Source organism: Balaenoptera acutorostrata, chromosome 16 (genome assembly GCF_949987535.1).
Source record: "Balaenoptera acutorostrata chromosome 16, mBalAcu1.1, whole genome shotgun sequence".
In the NCBI taxonomy this organism is placed as follows: domain Eukaryota; kingdom Metazoa; phylum Chordata; class Mammalia; order Artiodactyla; family Balaenopteridae; genus Balaenoptera; species Balaenoptera acutorostrata.
This window is the reverse complement of record NC_080079.1, coordinates 9,708,661-9,733,472: the sequence shown is the minus strand read 5'-3', so window position 1 is coordinate 9,733,472 and position 24,812 is coordinate 9,708,661. Positions and strand designations below refer to the sequence as shown.

Here is a 24,812-nt window from a genome sequence, read left to right as displayed (position 1 = left end):
ACATATCCCGTTGGGTCTAGGGTCATTGATCTTTTGCCTCAATTAGTCAGTGGTCTAAAGCTTTACTTGTAGCTGAAGACCTGACTTTCAACTTCAGGAGAGTGTGGGATCCATGGAAAGGGTCTGGTCAGCCTCCCTGTTGGTGACTTGGCATTTTCTGTTTAACACATGAATTGCTTTTTGGAGTGGCCTCAAAACTAAGAGATCTGCCCTTATATTATTAAAATTTGTAGTGTTTGTTCCTGCCCATTAAGGAGACATTAGCCCAGGAGGCAAACACAGTAGGCTTGGGAAGCCCTTGAGAGAGAGAGAGAGGTCTGGTCTGGGCCCCTTCCTGTACCCCAGCTAACGTGTAAGAAGCACGCCGGTTTGTCTTCACCCCTGTGTAGTCATCTTCATAGACAAGCGTCCAAGGCCCTGTAGGTCCAGAAAAGATCAATGGAACCTGAAAGGGAGAAGCAGTCCCCATGGTCCCCAGGAGGCCATTAATAATCAGGTCTGCTCTCCAAACACTGGCCAAGTAGATTGTGCATAATACTACGTGTCCATGCCTCTGGAATTCATCCCAAGACCCAGCTCCAACTTGGATGGCTACAGGTCCATCCTCAGGACTTTGGTCCAAGTGTAGGTGGTTTGGTGCTTGGAGCTTTTCTCCACTCATGTAGTATCGTCAATCATTTAACAAGGCCAAGGAGACCAGGCTTCTGGCGGCAACTCAGCAGAACAGACCATGGCTGCTGGCCCCTCCGAGTCTGCCTGGCACAAATCGAGATAGGGTGACCTGTTTACCTCTCGTTCTGGGCTCCCCCAAGCATTTAACATTTGAGAAGAACCCGAGGCTTCCAGAGAAGGTCTCTTAGCAGGCTTTGGCCTTGGATCACCTTACCTCTGTCTGGTGTTGGATAGAGGAAACAGTCCTGGCCACAAATGGGACTTTTCTTAGATCAGCTGCCAAACCAGGCCCTCCTTAAAGATTCCATAACATCTTTGTTGGAAGCTTTGTTTTAAGCCTCAAACCGGAGAAATCTGAAATGCCCAAATCACGAAGCTAATCTCTCATTTTGGGGATGAGAGCCAGTTTGTAGGCACTCCCTCCTCCTTCCCTGCAGATAGCTTGGTTCTATTCTGTTCTGTCATCAGAGATGGCTAACCGAGGTTGGGGAAGCTAACCCGTCTCCAGGTCTTACCTCTAGGGCAGATGGCTTGGAATCCTACACTGGGGTGACAAAGCTCTTTGAGCCACCAACACTTTATGGGATAACTGGAACTAAGAGAGAAGGCGTTCTCTGACAGCCCCTCTCCAAAAAGCTGGGATGTAGCCCACACTTCCAAGCAGAACAGTGGATGGCTGTTGTATCCTAACCCATTAATAACCAGTTGTCTGCAGATTTATCTTTTTTGTCAGTTCCTTCTGTCTGTCTCTCTTTTTCTTTGTCTTCTTGTCTTAGGATGGTTGAAGATGTGATGTCTGTGTGTTCTCTGTTGTAAGTAAATTAAATGGAATCTGCCTCTTACACCAAATGTGCTTTTTTCTGCCTTTGATTTTGCTTCCAAGCTCTTTTTATTTCCTTTCCATGGCTGCTCCTTACGTATTTCTGTGGCGGGCCTGGGAATGATGGGGTGTGGGGCTTCCCAGTAGCAGAGGTTATTTATCTGTTTCATAGTGATTCGCATAAATGAAACTGCTTGGCTGTGAAAACGTGATTATCCAACATCTGCCTGCTTGTCAGGAATGGAAGTTTTTTTTCCCCTTGCTTATTGGATGTCTTCATCTGAAACCCATACATTTTTTTTTTTTTTTAACTCTCATCCCATTCTTTCATTTTAAGTTGGGCGATTGCTTTCAAAGTATTGTGGCTTCACATTAAAATAACCTCCTAGTCCAACCACAGGCAGCAACTGCTATTGCTTGTTCTGGCTACACGTGAAGCAGAAATGTTTGAGCTGTTTCAAATTGAGACTGATGGGAGCCCCCTGAAATGCGGGGTCAGCTCAGTGGAGCGCACGGCTGTGAGAGCCATCGCCAGGCTGCTCTGGGTCAGCAGGACCGGGCTGGGTATCAGCATGCCATCTGGGGGTCGCCTTGTTGAGGGAGACAGAGCAACAGAGCAGACCACCGCTGTGACCGTACTGCTTTGCCTCCCTGGCCAGGAGAGATCTTGTGGGCCGCTCCCGGGGGCCCAAGGACAGGCACTTTCTCTGCCTCTCCATTATTCCACGAGGAGCTGGCCTGGCCCCAGGCGTCCAGCAGCCCCGGGATAGGGTGGAGTCTCTCAGGCTCTCTTCTGCCCAAGGGATTTCTTTGGTATTTTAGAGCCATTTAGCAACTGTAAAATACACAGTTATATATTTATATGCATGGATAAATATATGCTTCAAGCTGTGATTGCACTGTTCACATGGCAGATGTCATAAATGCTGTAAATAACCATTTATGGTATTTCTTTCATGACTGAAAGCCATTGTTGGAGCGTTTTATTCCAGAGAACACAAGGAGGAACTTGGTGCTAATTTGCTCTGTCCATCCAGTTAACGTTTAGAGCAGGGGAGGGGAGGGGAGGGGGGGTGGTCTAAGGTGAGGGGGACCCCCGCACAAGCCCTTGCCTTGCTGGGGGCAGGACCAGACCACGGAGGGGCCTGAGACCAGGGGGCAGGGGCCGGTCTGCAGGTGGAGAAGCCGCCATTCTGAGAGTGGAAATGAACCCCTGACCACCCAGTAGACTTAATGGAGCCATCTGTGCTAAAAGTCCCTTCCTTCTGACTCCTCTGGAGTCTGAGCTGATGTTTCCTTTGCCTAGGTCCTCCCCTCTCCTCCCCTCCCCCCTCAGCCCCCAGTTATTTATATGAGGGGGAAAAAAAGACCAGAGTTGTTAGTCGTGGTTAGGAAAGACATTTTTTAAAAAATTGTTTCATCTCCGAAAAAGAGCTCTGGAGATTGGTTGCACAACAATGTGAATGTACTTTACACTACTGAAATGTACACTTAAAAGCGTTGAAGATGGTAAATTTTATGTTATGTGTGTTCTACCATAATTTAAAAAAAAAATGATCTCACCCTTCGCCCTGCCTTTAATTAGAATCCCACCCAGAAGTTCAGAGGTGCGGGAATCCATTAAGCTCAGAGTTCCTGCACGTAGGAGGGAATCTGCCAGTTCTCCCTGAAGACCCAGAACTTTCCTTCCTGTTTCTGCACGGCTCCTTCCGTTGTTTGAGTGCTGTGTCGGCTTGGTCTTCTGTGAACTGGATCCTGTTAATTGGTGTCACGAACTGAGATCCCCTGTCCCATCTTAGTTGGTTCAGACATTCCTGGATGAATCCAGATATATTAATCTGCTCACCAGAATCTGCTTTTTGAAATAAGAACATCTGGGTAAATTTAGCTTCATTTTCTGGGTCAGCTCTCCAAAATGGCATCTTTTCAAAGATTTCCAGCTTGATGACTCTTTCCCTCGGGGGCAATAATCATACCTGTTAGAAAGTCGGAATGGACTGTCGGTGTGGACGTCTTTCAGTTGGTGTTGGAGTGGTGTAGACTGGAGGGTGGTCTGGGTCAGATACTCAGCAGTCAGACGCTCTGGGCCTCAGTCGGCTCTGGAATGTTCTGTGCCTCTGTCTGTTGTGTTTACATTTTCCATTTTGTTTCCAGTGACACATTTAGGGTGAAAAAGTCGCCAAAGCGGTCTCCTCTCTCTGATCCACCTTCTCAGGTATAATGTTCCCTTGATACTTGTGATTTTATCCCTCACTCGGGAAGATAAGGCTGATGTGTTTTTATTCCCCATTAGTCAATAGAGTTTTCTTTTCTGTTCATCATGCCCCTCTCCTTGCCTCCTCCATGGAGGGTCCCTCAGTGTTTGCAAGACATTGTTTTGATCCCTTTCCTTGGGGAAACATCAGAGTATGTCCCAAGAATAGGCAGATGTTCAGGAAAAATGTCAGTTGGATTCTATGGGAGTCGTGCTGGTCCATTTTGGCCAGTTAATCTGCTGAGAACTTACTTGAATATCAAGTTGCAGAAGTCTGTTGAGATAAACGCATATATAGTGAGAAAGAAATGAATATGTGTCAGGAACACTGGATTATGTAACCAGGATCAGGATGGAGGAGATAAAGGGCTTTCAAAGCCTGCAGAAGTGGGGGCTTGGGCTCTTTCTTCATACGAGTCCCTTTCTCCCTCTTCCTAGTTCCTCTACCAAATATACGCCATTTCTTCTACCCTGTTTACAGACCAAGAAGGGTATCCTGAAGTATGTGCCAGGCCGTTCAAGGTCATAAAACAAGCAAAGCCCTAGCCAGCCAACCCGGGGCAGGGCGAGGCTGCAGAGAGGCGCCCAGCCCCACGAGAGGGATCTTGGGTCCAATGCCACCTCTGCTGTAACATTTCTGGGCTCCCACCCTGCCCTGCTCAGCTGCACACCCTCTGTGGAGATGGAGATGAGACCCCCTTTCTCTGCCTGGCCGTGTCAGGCGTGAGGATTGTCAGGCAATGTTGATGATGTTGATGTACAAGCCTGAAGCACTGTGTGGGCGTAATACTGTAGTTGCCTTCATAAACGTGCCAGTAGTAAAAGTTTCCTTATTTTTCTCAAAGTGAGTGAGCAGGAATATCTCAAATAACCAAGACACAAAATCCTGATTCTTTTAAAACCCACGGTCATCACCCCCTGAAACAAACCATCAGAAAAAGAAATTCATAGAGGAAAGATTTTGTTTCCTTGGGACTATTTTGAGCAGAGGAATTTGACAGGGACCGGTCCTGGTGAGGGGGGCCCAGACCCCTGTGGGTGGGCGCAGAGGCTGGACGAGAGAAGAGACAGCTTCCCTTCTCCTGGTAGGACCCCACCCCTGTGGCCACGCCGGAGACGCCACCCGTGATCTCCGCGGTGGTCCACGCAACCGACGAGGAGAAGCTGGCGGTCACCAACCAGAAGTGGACGTGCATGACGGTGGACCTGGAGGCTGACAAACAGGACTACCCACAGCCCTCGGACCTGTCCACCTTCGTAAACGAGACCAAGTTCAGTTCACCCACGGAGGGTAAGCAACTCGGTGGCCAGCTGGACCGCCACTCTGCCTTGGAGACCACTGCCCCTAGGGAGCAAAAGGCCAGGAAAGAAACTTCTAAGCCAGGTAACCGTGCTGCTGGCTGCCATCTCCCGGTGCACCCCGAGCTCAGGCTGCCTTTTGAAACGGCCTGAGGCTTGAAACCAGCTGAACGGTGACCCTGGGGCACCTGCTGAGAGCCTGCAAAGAGCTCTCTAACTCTGGGTCCTGAGCTCCCCTGAGCTTTGCACCTTCTTGGCTGTATGGCTTACATCCCATGAGGATTTTGAGTCAAATGCTCAGGTACGTCAACCTGCCTGGGGGGGTCTCTTAGCCCACTGTTCATCGGCCCCACGGGACGTCCCACAGTGTGACCAACACCTGCTCAAGCCACAAACCAGAGGTTCCCCCCAGGCTTGCCAACAAGAGGACTGAGTCCTTCTGAATAGGCCCCAAGCAAGTCACTTATCTCATTAGTATCTTCCTTCCCCTTACGTATACCCACTTTCAGCTTTCTGCCTGATTCTTCGGCTTGAAAAATTCATGTATCTTAAGTCAGCAACTAGAACCTTCCTGGGAGGGAGTGGTCCATTTCCAGGTGTGATGGTCCCCTGCATTCCTAGTCCTCCTGGGGCCTTTCCTCCACCCACCACCATGTGGGGCTTGTGAGCCTAGTACTGGGCCGTCATTCCAGCACTGTGGGCTGTTGTGATGGTTCTAAGTTTCCCTTTCCAAGATCTTGATTTCTAGCAATTTTTAAAAACTGAGTAGAATTCAGTATGAGGACAATCATCCAGGGAAAGCTTATCTCCGTTTCTTTGCTGCTAAGAAGAAACCATGATCTCCATCAGACAACCTCCTGCCCCCGCCTGGGCAGGGCAGGGCTGTAACCGAGGTAACTTTTAATTGTAACTCGGAATGCTTCCTCTGGAGCTTCTTGTATGATCAGGCTTCTTGGCGGCTTGCTTTGTGCCCATGAGGTCTCTGAATGGTACCAGTGAGATCCGTTTCAAGTTTTGGGGGGATTTTGGACGCTTATCTTATTTTAATGCCTTTCTATAGTTTGGTGATGAAAAGACAATCCAAATTATGTGTATCTGGACTTTCGGGCATTGTATTTTCTGCATAATGGAGCCTTTGGTTGGTTGTCTGGTTGGCCCTCTGGCTAGGGGTTTGGGAGGCTTAAGAGTGACCATCTCACTCCAGCCTGACCCCAGGGACCCAGGCCTGGCCTCAGCTTTCTTCAGTCCTCCTTTTCCTCTGTGCACACACCCCCTGGGCCATGACCCTACCGGAGGGAACCACTTTCCCCCAGGGACGCCCCTGCTCAGCTCCCCTACAGTGGTTGCTGCAGGATGCCCCCTGCTTCCCTGTCTCCCAGGCTTGTCCTGCCCCCTCCCAGCCTTTCCCTGGACACGGCCCCTCTGCTGTCTGCTATCAGTGCTTGGTCTGAACTTGCTCTGAGGTTACGTAACGCGGTAAGGATGATGCGGGTGCATCTCTTGCGTCCCTACTAGATTGTGTGTTTCTTAAAGACAGGAACCCCATCTGAGCCAGCTTTGTTTTCCTTACAGCACCATGAACACCATAAGGGCTAAAGACAGCTTTGTGAGGAAAAGAAAATAGAAGGCTAGGCAGGTAGACAGCTTAGTGTCCACAGTTTGATCATTGCATCAGTCACCACCTGTGTGAGGGAGATGGGGCGGGGGAGGAGGGGAGGGCGTGTGGACAGCCCAGAAGCAGCAGGGGGTGATTGAAGACTAGCAGGGACCTGGCCATTTTGATAGCACCTGTGGTTTCCTGCTGGTTCACCTCTCTTGAGGCTTAATAAGAAACTTTTCAATGTCACAGAAACCAACCTGAGCTTGCCATTATAGATAGGAATCAAAAGGTGTGTGTTTTGGGCTATGTGTGTGTGGTTGTACCATCAGGAACCAAATAAATACATGCATTTTTTTTTTCTTTTTGGCCACGCCGCATGGCTTGCGGGATCTTAGTTCCCTGACCAGGGATTGAACCCGGGCCCACGGCAGTGAAAGCGGGGAGTCCTAACCACTGGACCGCCAGGGAATTCCCTACATGCATTATTTTCATAATACCTTTTAAGCTAATAGGTGCCTCATTCAGTGGTAACATCTATTTCTTCATCTTTAACTTAGAACTAAAGCAGTCCACTCACTAGCTTAGTGGCATATTTGAGAATTGTTTGTTTTCTGCAGAAGTTCCACAAATAGGAAAATCTGTAAGTTCGGAACAAAACTCTAGTAAACCTGCCTCCTTAGAAAATGACTGTGGGGCTTCCCTGGTGACACAATGGTTAAGAATCCGCCTGCCGATGCAGGGGACACGGGTTCGAGCCCTGGACCGGGAAGATCCCACATGCCGCGGAGCAGCTAAGCCCGTGAGCCACAACTCCTGAGCCTGTGCTCTAAAGCCTGCGAGCCACAGCTCCTGAGCCCGTGTGCCACAGCTACTGAAGCCCGCGCCCCTAGAGCCTGTGCTCCACAACAAGAGAAGACACTGCAATGAGAAGCCCACACACCGCAACGAAGAGTAGCCCCCGCTCGCCGCAACTAGAGAAAAGCCCATGCGCAGCAACAAAGACCCAATGCAGCCATAAATATATAAATAAAAGAAAAAGAAAATGTGATGATTTGGGAAGTCCTGACCGTAGTTATAGCTGGTGGGCGATGGGAAATCCATTGTCTGTGTGAATCCAGAACAGCTGCAGTTTCAGGAGGTGTGGCCTGCATTCACCTCTCTAATGTACCTGGGTCCCTCCAGCAACTGGATGTAGAAACTGGATGCAGAGCCCTGTTCTCGGATTGTCCTCCTGTTAATGAGTCACGTCCGGCCATACCAGACGCGAACCTGGTTGGGACGCAGATGTACTCCCCTTTCTGGGAGCCTGCCCAGTGCTGCAGCTGCGATTGAGACTTTCTTACACTGAAGTCACAAATCACAGGACACTGAAATGTTGGGTTAGAAATAATAGTTGCCATTTGAACACGTATTCACTGCAATATGAATTCTCCAAGTAACAGTAATAAGAAGGAGCTGTCATTGGTGGAGTAGCCCTGCTGCGCCTTTACGCACGTGATTTCATTTCACCCGCCCGGCTCTAGATGGTAGATTTCTGTACTTCCTCACGTAAGAGCGAGGGAGCAGAGGCTTTGAGCTGTTAAGATTTGCTAAGTGTTGAGGGGCTAGTTCTCGTAGGACCAGGTCTGCCTGACTCGAAGGGCCTCTTCTTTTCCACCACGCTCTTTACGTGAGCGTCATACAGACTTCCTTTCGTTAAGTGTAGAATGAGGAAGTTGAGCTGATCGGTGCTTCCCTACCTGGGTTCATGAGAGATTCAAGTTGTCTTAATATTTCAGAAAACCTGTGGAGCTGGGTTAGAAAGATGCCCAGCTAGTTTAAAACTGCATGTTTGGGGGCTGTAATCATATCAGCTCACTGTGGTGACACTGGTAATCTCTCACTGATTTAAACCTCAGATTGGCAATTATAGACATTTTTCTTTGAGTGCTTGCTTCCCAAATGCCCTTTTCTGGAGCAGTCTTTTGAAACATGGTGCCGTGAGAGAAAACCTAGTTCACGTGATCCCCAGGGATGGAAAGTTTAGGAACCACTGGACTACAGAGCCTCCGAAACCTCCTAGCTCTGGTCTGAGACCCTGAGGGAGTATCTGCTTTAGATCTGAAGGTTTGGATGGCCACTGCTGGTCACCCTGTCTCCCTGTTTCCCTTTACACACAGCTGCATCAGCACCCCCTCTTGCATCCAGTAGAGAAGGGGTGTCCTTCTCAGGAGCCTAACCTGGTCTTCAGTGGTGGGCACCATTGTTGTCACACTACAGGCAGGTCGAAGGGCCACCCAAGGAAGTTGGAGCAGTGCCCTTGTTCCCCTCCTAAAGGCTCGTCTCCTCTCATCACTTATGTTAAAAGTTTCAGAAATATTAGCAAAGGGCAATAACAGACCTGGTCACAGTTCCTTACCTTTGCGTGACCAGCTGTGGGGCTTTTCATCTTACAGCAAATCATTTTACCCTGCAAGATGTATGCACTTTGAGCTCCATTTATGGATAAGTCGATGGGCCTAGAGAAGTCAGGGACTTGGCTTCCCTGATCCTGGGAATGACAGTCAGGGCTCGGCTGCATCCTTCCGGCTTCTGTCCGGCCTCCTTCGGTCCCCCAGCAGAGCTCCAGCAATGAGAGTCAGATGGAAACACAGGCCCATTGCCTTCAGAACGACAGGACCCCTTAAAAATAATTTGGGGGGAATTCCCTGGTGGTCCAGTGGTTAGGGCTCCTTGCTTTCACTGCAGTGGGCCTGGGTTCGATCCCTGGTCGGGGAACTAAGATCCTGCAAACCACACGGTGCAGCCAAAAAAAACAAAATAAAACAAAACTTCTGGCCTCTTCAGCTCGGAGCAGCACATGCTTTAGCGAGCGGCCTCTTCTCTCATTTGTAAAGATGTTGAGCCATTTGGTATGACTGGCGTTACCCTTCTTGGCCTGCCTGCCACGTGTGGCGTGGTTGAAAAATGGGGCTAAAGTTGGACTTGGCTCTCCTCTCCAAGCCTACCCTCTAAGGCTTAGAATTTAAGGCAGGTGAATGAGATTTTGAAAACCAAGTTCAGTAAGATGTTTTCTCGAAAGATCTGAGACCCTCTTGGCAGGTAGGAAAGAAGGCAGATGAATGAGCTCAGTGACCTGAAACTCACCCAGGTCTGCTGCCCGGAAATGAGCTCAGATTCCAGGTGGGACACTGAGGAGAGCTGGTAACCAGAGCCGGCACTGACCCGGGGCCCCAGGGCCTGGAAAATCTCCATGGAGGCCTCAGCTTATTCAGTGCATCCCAGGTGCTCCGTGGCATTGTGGGGTGTGCGGGGGGGTGCTTTCTATGAAATAATTTAGGGTTAAATCATGCCTTGGCAATAGTAGTAATACCTTGGAGGAGGAAGCAGCTGATTCACTATTATCTTTTCCATTTAGACGGTCTTTAGTAGAGCAATAAAATGATAGTTCTGGGGTCCTGCACCCGGAAAGTGACAGGTCTACAAGAGGGCATAGAAATCACTTTGTCCTTCACTGTCCCCTGCCTTTGAAAGATAGTAAGTCTTAATAAACGAATGCTTCTATGTCTTCAGTTGAGGCAGACCCCAGGGACAGATTCACACGACGGTTACAGACACTCTGAGTTCCTGCCCAGCATATGGTTTGGCTTATTCTCCATTCTTCCCAAGTGATGCACAAGTCAGAGCCTTAAGGACGCATTAGGTCCTTCTGGTCGTTAATCCACAAGACTGTCTTCATTCCTGTGATCAGGTCCCGCCTGCCAGAAAGATGCATTTGCTTCATCCCAGAGAGTCAGAGATTCCTGAAAAGTCATCCACGGGTTTAAGTACTGGAGTTTATTCAGTTTGGTTCTGAGAAAGTTTTTGAGGAAATATCTCATTTTAAAGCTCATATTAAAGGATCATTTAAGAATGATTCCTTCTGTTGAATATGATTATGAATATGTAGGAATGTGGGGCTTTAAACCAGAACTGCTATTTATTTTTTACCTAAAAAAGTTAAGGCATGAGGCTTTAGGGATTGCCATTAACACTCTTGCACAGCTGCTTTCTGAGCGGGTCATTTCACCTCTTGGTTTTCTTTTTAAGTGGAAAAGAGCCATCTGGTAGCTGCGGATTGGGGCTTCTTCAAGGATAGAGTCCTCTTCTGTCTTGTTCATCACCGTATCCACTGTGCCTAGCACAATCTGAGGCACATAGTAGGTGCTCAGAATCCATTCACTAGACAGGGAGTTTGGTGTAGTAGCAGAGCTGGGTCTCCACCTGGAATTGCCCTGGGAACTGAGGCAGGCAATGGGGCTTCTAGTATCCAGTGAGAGTATCTGGAGTTTTCTTTGCAACCTAAAGTCTCCGGTCAATTTGAAATAGGTCATCTTTCCACCAAATTGGACTTTAATAGTCTTTGCAGCTGAACATTTGATTTGGACCGGCCCTGTTGGCACTGGCAGAATTTTGGGGAACATTCTAGACAACTCGCAAAGCTTCTCTTACAGCAACACTGTTCTTCCCTTGCTTCTGACAACTGGATGGCCAACTGTGGGTGCAGTTCCGAAATGTCACCAGGACTTGGGAAGGTTCCATGTATTGCACGTGAGACTTACAGAGAAAAGCAACACCCAAAGTGTACACACTCTCTGATCTGAAAACTCTGTGCAAAATGCTCAGATCTTTCTCCAGTCAAATCCGTGCTTGGTCATCACATTTAATTCCCTTGGAACTCTCTCAGGCTCCCAAATGGCAGAAGCCCCTTTACGGTAAGGGGTTTACCAGTTGTCTGAAAATAGCTGAGTTGAGCCTCCCCTTTTGACTGTATCAGAAATCTCAGTCAGTAGACATTCTCAGAAAGCTTGAAGCCTTGTTCCGGACCCCACCTGCCCAGCCCCACACTTTTCATTTTTTTCCCCCACTCTGGCACTCACCTCTCCTTCTGTTTCTTTTGCAGAGTTGGATTACAGAAACTCCTATGAAATCGAATATATGGAGAAAATTGGTTCCTCCTTACCTGTAAGTTCTTCTGCCTTCAGCCAGCAGGGAACTTGCTCTCCCACCCTGTTTTTTGGTTAGTTTGGTGAACTGGGGCCGGGGGGGTTGAGGTTTGTCTCAATGCACTTCAGATGCCATTTTCAGGGAGAAAAATGATAGGATGCTGTTAGGCTTCCTGCAGAATTACTTCCTAGACTGAGAAAGAACTCGTCAAGAGATTTCTTTTAAAAAAGGTGGAGGGAGTGGTTTGGTGGTGTTTAAGGTGTACCGTTATCTGGTTTCTTCAGATTAAATGCTTCCTAGAACTGAAAATTGTCCCTTTGGGCAATAAGACTTTCCCCCATCTCTTTTTCATTTTGAGTTGTTATGATGGGCACCTGTCTTCCCTGGCTTAACATGTGCTGCTGCCGGGGCCTTTGGTCCTGGACATGACCTCTTGTGCTGCTGTTGTCCAGCGATGCCCCCAGAGGTTTGGAGATGCCCAGGAGGGCTTGTGCGACACTCAGCAGCCCGGACACGTTGCTCTTATCTATCTTTCTCTGCATCATTCGTAGATGAGGTGTTGCTACTTCTAAACCACATCTGCTGTAAGTCAGTGAACCTTGATGGTGGCGCTCATCACAATGGGGCGCCATGCCCGTCTCCCCCATTCAACTGTGGGCCACACCCGGACGGGGGTCTCGCCTACCCCTCTGTTTATCCTAGGTGGCCAGCATGATTGCCCATCCAGAGAGGATGGCCCGTAAATGCCGATGGGCTGAGCAGCATGTAGCACACCAACACCATTGAAGTCCCCCCCGGAAATGTTCCCAACTGCACGCGGTCCCACTTTCTTCCTACGCTTTCCTCTTCCCTCCGGTCCTCCTCTCCTCTCTCTTAGCCAGCGCCGCTTTCTCCTCTCTTCCGGCTGGCTGGAGAGAAGTGAAGGCTTCTCCCTGATGAGTTTTTCTGTCCCCATTGAAGAGCGCTCTGGTTTTCGTCTCTGTAGCGTGTTTAGGCCACTGTAGCCGAGCTGACGTGTGACTTTGATCCCTGCAGCAGGACGACGACGCCCCGAAGAAGCAGGCCTTGTACCTTATGTTTGACACTTCTCAGGAGAGCCCGGTCAAGTCTCCCCCCGTCCGGATGTCGGAGTCCCCGACGCCGTGTTCAGGGTACGACTTCCACGTTGAGAGAGTTACACCCCGGGGCGGAGGTCCCCAGGCCTTTGAGCACCTGCCCTGCTCTCCTGACCCCCATTCATTTGCACACACTCAGGCAGCCCACAATCCCATGTCTCTCAGTGTCCACACGGGCACAGATGCAGTGGGTTTGTCACGGGCTGCCCTTTGGACTAAGGTAGCACCCTTTAACTGCTGAGAGCGTGAGCCCCTCCCATCGCCTGCCTGTGCACGCTGCTTTATTGTGTAATTTGCCCCGTGGGGAGGCAGCACGCCTCAGCATTCAGTGCCCGAATCCCACTCCCAACCCCTACTGGCTGTATGACCTGATGCGAGTTACTTGACCCTCCTGGGCTGCAGTTTCCTCACGTGTAAAGTGAGAGTAATAATAAAATTGATCCTGTAGGGATTTTTTGAAGATGAATTGAGTTGCCACTTGGGATAGGGGTAGGGGTACCTGTTCAAGTAGCCAAAAGGAGGAGTAAACTGAGATGCTGTAAGGAAAGCACTTGTCACAGGGCCTGGCACAAATGAAGTCCTGATAAACGTTTATTATTCATATGGATGTGAATGCAAGCATTTGTCAGGCTCCTGTTCTGAGCTGTGTGGTGCTGGATTGGGTGGGGGGGGGGGTATCACGCTAACATTGGGACCTTCCTGTCCTCTCCTACCTGCCGCTTTCACTGAGCAGGAGTGAACGCTCTTGCTGTGATTTCCCATACCTACTCCAGACTCTGCCCAGGGTGGTGGGAATGAGATGGCGATGCTATTGCAACAGCAGTAATGGCGCCTGGTGACCGGCACTGTGTCAAGTGCTTTAGGTGCAGGCAGCGTCTCACTTGATCTTCACAGAGTTACAGTACCTAATCCCTCCCGCCAAGGTGCACAGCCAAGGGGTTGGCAGTCTGCTTCACTCCAGAGCTCGTACCCTTAGCCAATGGCATCTGTGCTTCTGGCTGTCCGTTGTCAGCAGGCTCTTACACGGGGCTGGACCACCCTCTATCCAGCCAACAGGCCCCTTGGCCACCTACGACCTGCCCATTTTCCTCGGGGAATATAACCTTGGAAGTCTAGGATCCCTTGCTATGTTAGTTGGGGCATCCTGGCTAATTTCAGTGAGATTTCCAGTGCAGCCTCTAAAGATGTGCTTTGCTTCCTTAGCTCAAGTTTCGAGGAGACTGAAGCCCTTGTGAACGCCGGGGCAAAGATCCAGCATCCCGTTGCACGAGGGCTGGCCCCCAACCAGGAGCCACACTTGCAGGTGCCAGAGAAATCCTCCCAGAAAGAGCTGGAGGCCATGGCCTTGGGCACTGCATCAGAAGTGATTGAAATTGTAAGTGGGGTTGGAGGGGCCCGAGATCACTGCGGGTGAGCCCTGGGTCAGCTGGGTTCTATCACCACTCGGGCCAGGGCTTCAGAGCAACACTCCCCGGGTACCTGATCTGGGTCCCTATGCCCCTATCCTGCCAGAGAAGCCAGCCTAGGAGACCCCACCCCATAATGATGAGAGAAGGTCTCTCCGTCCTCACCAGTGTGGTTTTGCAGTTCTCACCTAAGTGCTTTATTTGCCTTCAGCGTTATTCATTTTCCACTTCTAGCCCCTTCGGGCTGGACTGTTGGTTTTTGAGCTGCCATCAGTCTGTACCCTGCTCCTCTGTCCTCTTTGGCAGAGGGCAGTGTATGGTCGATCAGGAAACACTCTCCTTTTGCGGAACAGTTGGTTCTCCTGGGCTTTGGTGATGGGAAGTCCCTCCTGTTTATAGACCAGGACTTATACCTCTTCCCTCCCAACCCCTGTGGGACCTGCAGAGCGAATAGACCTGAGCTGAAGGCCTCACCTGCATGCCCCACACGTCTAAAATCGATCACCCTTCTGGTGAATTCTGTTTTTCTTTTTTTACTTCCCCCTAGCAATCCCCAAGAGGGTATGAGGCCATTGACTTGGCATGTTGCTTTATCGCTCCAGATTAGTAGACATTCATTTATCTCACGCATCAAGTATTTATTTAGCACCTACTGTATGTCTGGCAGATGGATACTGGGAAAATAATAGTGAGCAAAAAGAGAGTCCAGACAGGACCTAGGCTGTCTGTCAAATAGATACTATGAAGGACTCATGCGTGATTCAACTTCTGCAACCTTGCCTTCTGATTTTGAAGTCTTTCTGATCTACCAGTTTGAAGTCATCTTTCCATTATTCAGAAAATGACCTTTACCAAACCTTCCTTTGGATATTTACACTGGAAAGTATTTTCTTGATGACTTATGTTTGGAAACCCCATCACCTACCTTGTCTCCTACCCGCTGAGGTTTTCAAGTAAATAAGTAAAGGGTAGCTTTCCTCCTAGCAACTGGTTATGGAGTGAGGGTGACGTGGGGGTGGAGAGGGCACCTAAGGCTGTGCTTTTGGGGAGCGGGTTGGGCCTGCCGATCTCACGGTGCCCATGATCAGCATGTGGGAATTAGTCCAGATGAAAAGGAAAGTATTGGCACCTAACTGATACTCTCTTCAGCCTTAAGGCAGAGATGTCCAGCCAATAGATGGGTGGTCCTTGCTTGGAACCGATATCACTCTGCTCTCCTCTATTTTTCTTCTGTGTCCTCCTCTGCCGGCCTTCAGACAGCTCCTGAGGGCTCCTTTGCCTCTGCTGATGCCCTCCTCAGCAGGCTAGCTCATCCAGCCTCTCTCTGTGGTGCGCTTGACTATCTGGAACCCGACTTAGCAGAAAAGAACCCCCCAGTATTTGCTCAGAAACTTCAGGTTTGTAGCCCACGTGTGACCTTTGGGGAGTTTGTCAAAACCTCAGTAGAGAATGAACCTCCGAACTCCAAATGCAATGAGGCAGGATTTCATGGAGCATTGCTGAGAATGTTCCAGATGGAATAGCTTCCCCTCAAAGACAGATATATGTGGTGTTCTTTACCCAGGACGCCAGAGTGCTATAAATCGTGCCATTACATGTGGAACAAACCATTTGTATTTCAATTTGGAAAATGGACCGAAGCAGTCATTTTTCCGAAGTTCTGATAGCCCCAAAAGCAGTTTCTCTGATTTATTCATGGAACCAAGGGTATTAGCTCACCATGGAGCTAGGCTGTTTATGTATACAAGGTTATCTCAGACCCCTGTTGAGATAACATCTGGACTCAGGTCTTGTATCTGGCACCAAAACAATTGTCTACAGTCTGTGCTTTAAATTTGACAGCTCAATTTGATACCCTCTAGACTGGGATGTTCAGAGCAAAAACTTAGAGAGATTGTTAATAGTCATTTGAGATTTGCAAATCTACTCGTGGAAGTTGTTGGCCAACTTGACATGAAATGAACAAAAGGAGAGAAATTGAAGGAACAGTGCACTAAAAATTCTGATCCCATTTTTAAAATTATTTCGTATTTGCGTAATACTTCCCGCCAGACATCCCAAAGGGTGATTTAAAAAAAAAAAAAAAAAGGAAATGAGACACTTATTTCATGATCTGCTGAGGTGTTAATTGTGAAAGAAAGCCAGCGCGTATGTTTTCCTGAGTACCTGTCATGACACATTCACGTGGCACATTCGTTTCTTGGATGTGGAACACATTTCCGTCCTGTCTCGATGCATTTCCCCTGCGGTTTGCTCATTTCCCACCCCTCCGGCAGGAGGAGTTAGAGTTTGCCATCATGCGGATAGAAGCCCTGAAGCTGGCCAGGCAGATCACCCTGGCTGCCCGTAGCCGCCAGGACACCAAGGTACCGGTTTGCTGCTGCCGTGTGCTGCCTCTTGAGAATGTTGTGTGGTCCAGAAGCTTCTTTGCTAACCATGGCCAGGCAGGTGTTCGACAAAGTATGATTTTCCAAAAAGCTACAAGTGTAATTTGTGCATAAGTACACACTGAACACACCAGCAGGATGGTAAAGCTTGTTGAATGGAGGAAAATATGAGAAACCGATGTCCAGTCAGTGGGGTAAGGAAGCTGGAATAAGATTGCAAAGTTAGATATAAAGCAGGTTAATACTAGCTAAACAGGACAGATAATTCATAACCTTTGAGGTTCTTTTTTCTTCCTACAGAAATCATTTGCTTCGCTACTAACAAAAAATAATTTGCAACTTTTCTATTTTCTACAAGTTAACATCTAATTATACTGATACTGGATCCTAGTCAATAGTGAATAGGTGAAAACAAGACCTTCCTGAGATGTCAGATGACCCTTAGGCCAGGGTCAAAAGGATTACAGAAGAGCAGTCCTTTTCTGCAAGGGGAAAGCGTAAATATTTTAGGCTTTGTGGGCATCTATTTGACCTCTGTAACAACTACTCAACTCTGGCACCGCAGCTCTGCAAAAGCAGCAGCAGACAACGCGTGGATGAATGGGTGTGGTGGGTTCCAGTAAAACCCTTTTTACAGAAAAGGGCAACAGGTCATTTGACCCATCGCCGTAATTTGCCAACCCTTCTCTAGGGTAGAGTGTGATATTGACAAGACCTGCAGAAATTGTTTTGCTGGCTTCCAAGTTTGGAGTAATTTTTCTTAACAACTGGAATGTGTTGCTGATGACATGCACGATGGAGCGTGGTCCAGGGAGGTTCAGCCCACCCCCAGGGCTGACAGGTGCGCCTGGTCTCTGACGAGCCGCCTCATTCCCTCTCCCACACCCCACCCCCAGGTGACAGCCCGGTGAACCTGGGCTGTCAGACCAGGACTGGGCCTCAGTGTGCTCTGTGGCCCTGAACCAGTTGGTGAGCCTCTCTGAGCCTCAGTTTTTCCATCTGTGACAAGAGGCTAATAGCAGCAAGTTTGCACGTTGCTGTGAGGACAGTAGGTGACGTGCAGAGAGCCTAGCACACAGTAGGTGTACGGTCAATGAACGCTGCTGGGAGGTGACCTTCACTTGTGCCTCTGTTACCTGATGACACTCTCCCAACATCTCTCTTCGGACAGCAGGTCCGGGTCCTATTTTACAGATGTGGAAAACGGAGCCTGGGAACCAGCCCAAGGCCTGACTGTGATTCACTGGCCTTCCGGGAACCAGCACTAGAATTTCCATATGGGAGCTCATTGCCTGTACATCTCAAGTAACAGCTCACTTGGCAGAGGGGCCCGTGCTCTCTCCCGTCACTTGTCCTTGGGACAGGATCAGGAGTTCATCTGCTGCCCCTGCCCTGTGGGTCCCCCACATGTGGTTTCCCTGGAACCAAATGGGGACCCCTTTCCAGAGACATCTCTCAGTGAGAGAAGATGGTCATCCCATGGGTGTCCAGACTGGGAACATCGGGTGTTTACAGGAATGTAAACACCGATTCCTGATGTCCTTGTTCTTGTGGCCAACCCATAAACTTGGGTTTAATTTCCGTAAAAATGAGATTTTTAGAATGCATTAAGCAGTAAGGATTTTTTCCCCATTAGATTTATTTCTTGATGTCCTTGGGTAGTGGCTTAAACACAGAATGAATTGCTTGATGTTTGGTCACTATAAATACAATTTATTCTTGTCCAGAAGTCTGAGGCAGAATTGAGCATGTTCTCAGTGGTTCCAATTGAGTATAAAGTGTTCAGGACTGCCTGATACCCGTGCCTCCTTCTCAGAGACGGCCAGCAGTTGACTTCCCGTCAGTTAAAGCCTGTTCTCAGACCATGTGTCCCGATTTTGATTGAAAATACTGTCACGTGAATCTACTGAGTGTGGTTTGGAGAGACAGCCCCCACTCCCTCCTTATGTATTCCAGAAGGGCGTGTTAAAAGAATTATTCCAGAGGGGTAGAAGTGTCTTGGAGTATGAGGAACATTTTTCTCTACCATAGGAACTTGTACCGCTTTTGTAAGAAGTATATTAATCTAGTGACCTTGGCCCATGGAAAATAGATGCTCTTTTCTGTAGCTCACCAGACCTAGGGTGGTCCATTTACCTGAACCCAGTTAGGTTTCTGTGGGGTTCTTGCTGGTGAGATGCTTGGTTACCCCTTAGCGCATTGGAAACTGCTGATACAAAGAAAGAGAAGACAGCAGCTGTGTATCCAATTTGCTCTTTTTTTCTGCCCATATGTTTCAGCTGCAGGTGACCTAACCCAGTGTTTCTGGCAGCATGGTCTTAAACTGTTGCTAACACAAAATGAAATCACTTGGAATGAAAAAAACTCATACTGAGGGGATGAAAAACGTCATGAAATACGATGGGGGTGATTTCTGGCCGCTCCTGTAAGCAGCTTCACTCACGTTTCCCTTCAGACTGAGGGCCAGCAAAGCCAGCCTTCCAGGCACTGGTGTGCGGTTTCCTGTCTCATTAGTCAGAAAACGTTAGAAATGAGGGAAACTCCACAGGGGCTGGGGTGTCAGACTCCTTATTGTTTTCCTTCCACACACTTCTGGTGGAACTGAATTCGGTTGTGTCCTCCTAGTGGGGAATCTGACCAGGTCACTGGCTGTGAGGTGCAGCAGCCCTGAATTCACCGCTAAACCAGGGTGGATAGAACCTAAGCGTTCCATCTGTATGGCTTTCCGAGGGCTGCAGGGCACAGGGATGGATTTAATTTGTGTGTATAACAGATACTGGCTATGGTCCAGTATCTGGCCTTTTGGGATTAGGGGGACCCTATATAAAGAAGGAAGGATGTGTCTGGGTAACATAGGAACAAGGATCATACAAATGGCAAGCTTTGGGACCGGAGGAGGTCCTAGAAACAGGCTCCCCCGGGAGGGAAAGGGTATTAATCTTCAGTGTGTGATTCCTCCAGGAGTCCTGGCCCGTAAAGGAAGATGCCTGGGTTGTCGCAGCATCAGTGGGAGAAGGAATCAGGTCTGGGGCAACTGTATGGTTGGTGAGCGGCCTGATAGCATAGGTTCCTTTTCTCATTCTGTGTCCGGAAACCACCCACCCCGGACATTTACCCAGGTGATACCCGAAACCCACAAGAACAGCCTGAAGAGCAGTGACAAAGGGCTGGCACGTGGGTTTCAGCTCATTTGCCAGTTTCAAGAATTTGTGGTTATCGTCTGCAGGCTGTGTTGAGGTCTGAGGCCATGTCTTGACCCAGTGGGAAGGAGAGTCCAGTTGGTGCTGGTGGCGCCTCCTGTGGGGAGTGGAATAAGGGCACGTATCAAGTGCCTCCCTCTTGTTTGCCATCCTGAACTTGAGACCCGCCCCTTGTCAGATTTGGATGGGGTGGCACCCGGGTGAGGCTGCTCTCTGCCTGACCTGGTGCCACGTGGCCCCGACACCCCCCAAGCGCCCAGCCTGTGTCTACGCTCCACGACCTTGGCCCATGACCTGATCTCGGCTTTTGGGCCCTACCCCTGCGCCTTCTCACTGCTCTCCCACCTGGTTCCCGAGGACGGCGATCCTGCTTTGGTCCAAGACATGGCAGCTTCCCCTGAGCCTGGCAACAGCGGGTTGGACACAAGGAGGATTGTGAGCCTGGGTGAGGGACAAGACCCCCAGCCCCTGGCTGCAAGGCCAGAAGGACCCCAGGCATGAGGTCTGCAGGCCTGACCCAGGTGACAGTGCCCCAGGGGTCCCCGCAGGGACCAAGATTTGAGGGAGTGGATTGAGAGGTTGGACGTTGGTCCCGTGCTGTCTGAGTCGTGGCCATTTCACATCTTAATTTGTGATTCTGGTGGCTTTTTGGTTTCTCTAAAGTAGCAAGTGGGAGGTTATGTGAGAGAAACAAAGCTTAATCTAAGTCTGATCTTAAAATATCATCAAGAGACAAACCTATTCATTTCAGCTAAAAACAATTCTTGGTTGTAAGAGAAAACCAGGGTGTGTACCTTGAATTGCATTAACATGCAGATACTCTGGTAGTAATTCAAATGGATTCGGAAGTCATCATGTTTCTTTATTGAAAACACCAGGTGGCCAGGATGACCGGTGATAGTGAATTACTGTATCTGGTAGTAACCATTTGCATTTACTTAGAAAGCTCATTATTTTGTTTATTTTTCATCCCCTTCCTTGTTTTACAAAGGACATTAGGCAGCTTAAAGATCATTAATTCCTGCACTGGTTATATTTTGTTTCCGCCCAGTATGATAAAGTTAGTTTTAATGCATTTTCTCTTGCACTTCAGAGAGCTGGTTTATCTTGAGTCAGAACTGAATCTCATTCTGGGAAACGATTTGGCCAAATCTTATTTAGAGCCTCAATTTTTTCATCATCAGAGGGACCAGGATGAGTTGGATGGTGTCTAAGGTTCTTTCCATTTTGAAACTTTATTCTAATTTTTTTCAAAGAATACACTATTTTACTTAACTGACAGGAACAGAAGAGGATTTAAAAATCCTCTTCAGAATTTTGTGTTTTTGAACTTTCTCGATAAATGTAAACACTGAGTCTTAGTGTCTAGGTATAATTTTCTGTTTACTTCCTGAGAAGTTTCCCATTTGCCAAGTGGAACCTTGAAAACATCTCAGACATCAGAGATTAACGCCTACGTCGGAGAGGCTCTGCCCTCTGGTCTGGTGGCCCTCTGTCTTCCGAGAGGTCAGCCTGCCTGCTCCTGAGGGCTTTAAACTTGTGTTCTGCTCAAATGTCCTGTCACCGAAGATCCTGGCATCCCACTTGACAGGTGGGCGTGTCCCACCTGGGGTCTGGTGCTCCCCTCTGACCAGCAGTGGTCATTCTGGTCCCATGTGAGAGTTAGCCCAGATACTCAAGGCCAGGCAGGGGCAGTGACACCCACGCGGCAGACGCTCGCTTCCAGGGCAGCCTACGCCGCTCAGTGCATCGTGCATGTGTACAACTAACTGGCCGTAACTCGGTGACCTCCAGTCCTATCCATTAAGCTTCCACCTGCGTTTTCTAAGCTGTCACAAGTTCATTGTCTCTGAGGCCACAGTAGGGTAAGCATGCCTGTTCCCGTGATTGAGAGAAATTCTGCTCAAGCACCTTCGGGTCACCCCCTTCCCAGTTACCACCTTTCATCTCCTCTGCGTCCGTCTACAAGATAAGCCCTCACCGTTCCTTCCCCACATCTCTCTCTTTCTTCTACACTGTGGTGTTCTGTTCACGGCTCCATCTCTTCTCATAAATTTCCCAAAGAAAAAGCAGTTGCCCTCCGCCCATTACACCCCCATTGCTTCACGTCCAGTTGGACTCTGGTAACCAGGGTGGAGGTTTGCCTTGGCAACCACGACGGGCCAGGAGGTTAATGAATAGGACTGAGAGTGTGATTGGTTTGCCATTTCCTTTGCAGTAGAACTAGATTGACAACCCCGCTGCACTGTTTGACAATGCTCCTGATGCTGCATTTCGGGTGTGCTGGAAATGGCTGAGCATTTGTGCAAAGGGAGGAAGAGTCAGCACAGGCCTCTCCTCCCTCCCAGGAGGCTTGTGACTGTCCAGTGTCAGTCGTGGGGGCAGGGAATCACACCACGCGTCGAGGGGGCTCATCGGCACAGGGGGATGTCGTCAGTGATCCAGTTTTCAGTGTTCCCGCTGACGCTGTAACTCCAACGTACTGCTTACCTTTTGGCACCCAGAAACTAGCTCGTTGAAGGTGATGTTGGTTGAGAGCTATGGTAGGCCTTAAGCTTTGTGTGAATTATATCCTTTCAAATAGAGCTAACCAACGTCCCCTAAGTTGAAATGTGGACAAGTCTTACAAAAATGATCGGATCTGTGGTTACTCAAAACTGGGAAAACATAGAGTAGAATTCAACACTGTTCACCGTCAGGCTTTTATTTTGGAAGTGGAGCCTGCTAGAAGATGACCTTGGTTCTTATGCGCTGTGCCTAAATGCCTCTGCGGCTGATAAATGGCAGTGATAAACGGGCACCAGACGTGCTTGACTCCAGGGCCTGGGAGCTGGGGAGGCGTCCGCCATTAGCCCCTTTGTCAGCCGGTGCAGGTGCAGAATGATAGATTTCCGTAGATTGTATCCGGCATTTCCCCATCCATTAGTCTTAGCATTTTCTCATACTTTTGATGTTCTTTGTTTCAAAACCATACAACTGACCCATTCATGAGAGGATGAATGCAATTCTCTTTGTCATAAGATGAATGTTAACTTTTTAAAATTAAAAACCATTCCACAGAGAGAAGCTGCTCACCCAACAGACGTCACCATCTCCAAAACAGCCTTGTATTCCCGCCTCGGGACGGCCGAGGTAGAGAAACCCACAGGCCTTCTGTTCCAGCAGCCTGACCTGGACTCCGCCCTCCAGATCGCCAGGGCAGAGGTACTGTGGCGTGTGCGTGGCTCAGAGAAGGCAAGGCCGGCTCTGGGTGCCCTGGGAAAAGCTCCGGGTTCTGCCATTTGTAAATAAATGTATGTACCCACGGTCCACAAAGCCAGCATCTCTGGACACAGACTTTCTCCTCTGACCACTGCAGGCAGAGACAGGCGGCAAACCGTGGGTTTTGATCTTGGACACTATCGTTTAACGAGCCTTTAGGGCCTCGCTTAGGTTACAACAAAAAAGCACATGCCTTTTAGTTGCTCTCTGTGGGCATTGTGAAAGTCTCATGTTTGGCTTATTTCTATCTCATGCTCGGGGAAATTCTCTAAACACAATTATTTGGTGTAGCAGGTTTTAATTCCATATTTATTTAATGTTTCTTTGTCTTGGTGTATGAATTGCTCAGAACTGAATTGACTCATCTGGGACTAACCTTCTTCCTCTTCTTCTCCCTGATACTAGATCATAACCAAGGAGAGAGAGGTCTCGGACTGGAAAGATAAATATGAAGAAAGCAGGCGGGAAGTGATGGAAATGAGGTCAGTTGTGATGCTTGGACTTCCTGGTACCTGGGGGATGCTTGCCTGTGGTTTGATAACAGCTGGAGCTGGTGTGGCCCATGAACAGTGTCCTCTGTAGAAGTTATCCATTATTCCACAAGGTTCGTATTTTCACAAAAGTATTCTTAGGGTATTACTGTTATTAAAATACCATGAGCATGAGTCACATAATGCAATCGAATAAATATATGTACAAGGAAAAACAAATCTCCTTCCCACTCAGCCTCTGGTTCCACACCCTTCAGGTAACTACTATGCACCATTTCTGGTGTATCCTTCCCAGAATTTTCCATTTCTGATCCCAAATGTGTTAAGGTATCTATGTAGCCTCCATTTTTCTTCAAAAGTGGAGTGTAGAAATGTACATTACCCTATACTCTTTTTTTTTTTTTTTAATTTATTTATCTATGGCTGTGTTGGGTCTTCGTTTCTGTGCGAGGGCTTTCTCTAGTTGCGGGAAGCGGGGGCCACTCTTCATCGCGGTGCGCGGGCCTCTCACTATCGCGGCCTCTCTTGTTGCTGAGCACAGGCTCCAGACGCGCAGGCTCAGTAATCGTGGCTCACGGGCCCAGTAGCTCCGCGGCATGTGGGATCTTCCCAGACCGGGGCACGAACCCGTGTCCCCTGCATTGGCAGGCAGATTCTCAACCACTGCGCCACCAGGGAAGCCCTATACTCTTTTTTAACTTAGCGTAACTTGGACAGATTTTTATACATCTTGACCTTATTGTTCAACAGGTGCTTGACAGTCCTTTTAAGGGTCTAACATAATTAATTTCACCAGTCTCAAATCGATAAACATTGAGGGCGTCTCCCAAATGTCGCTTGAGTGATTTATTTTCATTTGCTGCCTATTGTCATAGAAGTATGACAGCTACCACATGGTAAGTACCTGCTGTGTGCCAAGCACTGTGCTTCTGGCTGAAGACACGCAGTCTGTTTCTCCCCACAGCTGTCGAGGGGATGGTCAGCCCCGCTTGAAGGCTCAGAGAGGTTAGGTGACTTGACGGAGGCCCTGGAGCTTCTAGTTAACAAGAACATGGATTTGAATCCACCTTTCTGACTCTGAAACCCAAGCTCTTTCCACTGTACCCAGCGGCCTGCCTCTTGCTTCCACTCCTCATGTGCCTTTTCCCCTTTATTTCCTTTCTCAATTTATCATTTTCTTAGAAACTAAGAAACCATCTCTGGGGCTAGAATTTACCCTTGGGATGTGACTTTTTAAACTATATTGTAAGTGGCGTTTTTAAAGCAATTTTGGCCCAAACCTCTGCTCTGACCGTCCTGGGTTAGCACATCTTGTCCAGGGTCTGGATGCTGCCAGGTCTAA

The 24,812-nt window shown here is 48.8% G+C and overlaps 1 protein-coding gene across 15 annotated transcripts in view; it reads left to right on the top strand.

The window, feature by feature from the left end:
- TACC2 (transforming acidic coiled-coil containing protein 2) overlaps positions 1-24,812 on the top strand; it is a 209,174-nt gene that overhangs the window by 171,531 nt on the left and 12,831 nt on the right. For 10 of the 15 annotated variants that reach the window (XM_057531486.1, XM_057531484.1, XM_057531483.1 and 7 more), the window contains 9 exons: positions 3,647-3,707; positions 4,836-5,037; positions 11,567-11,628; positions 12,646-12,761; positions 13,929-14,100; positions 15,388-15,528; positions 16,408-16,497; positions 22,779-22,922; positions 23,385-23,461. In XM_057531486.1, the coding sequence (XP_057387469.1) occupies positions 3,647-3,707; positions 4,836-5,037; positions 11,567-11,628; positions 12,646-12,761; positions 13,929-14,100; positions 15,388-15,528; positions 16,408-16,497; positions 22,779-22,922; positions 23,385-23,461 (1,065 nt within the window). The remainder of the gene's footprint in view (positions 1-3,646; positions 3,708-4,835; positions 5,038-11,566; positions 11,629-12,645; positions 12,762-13,928; positions 14,101-15,387; positions 15,529-16,407; positions 16,498-22,778; positions 22,923-23,384; positions 23,462-24,812) is intronic. The other 5 variants (XM_057531493.1, XM_057531492.1, XM_057531491.1 and 2 more) reach the window with 2 other exon arrangements.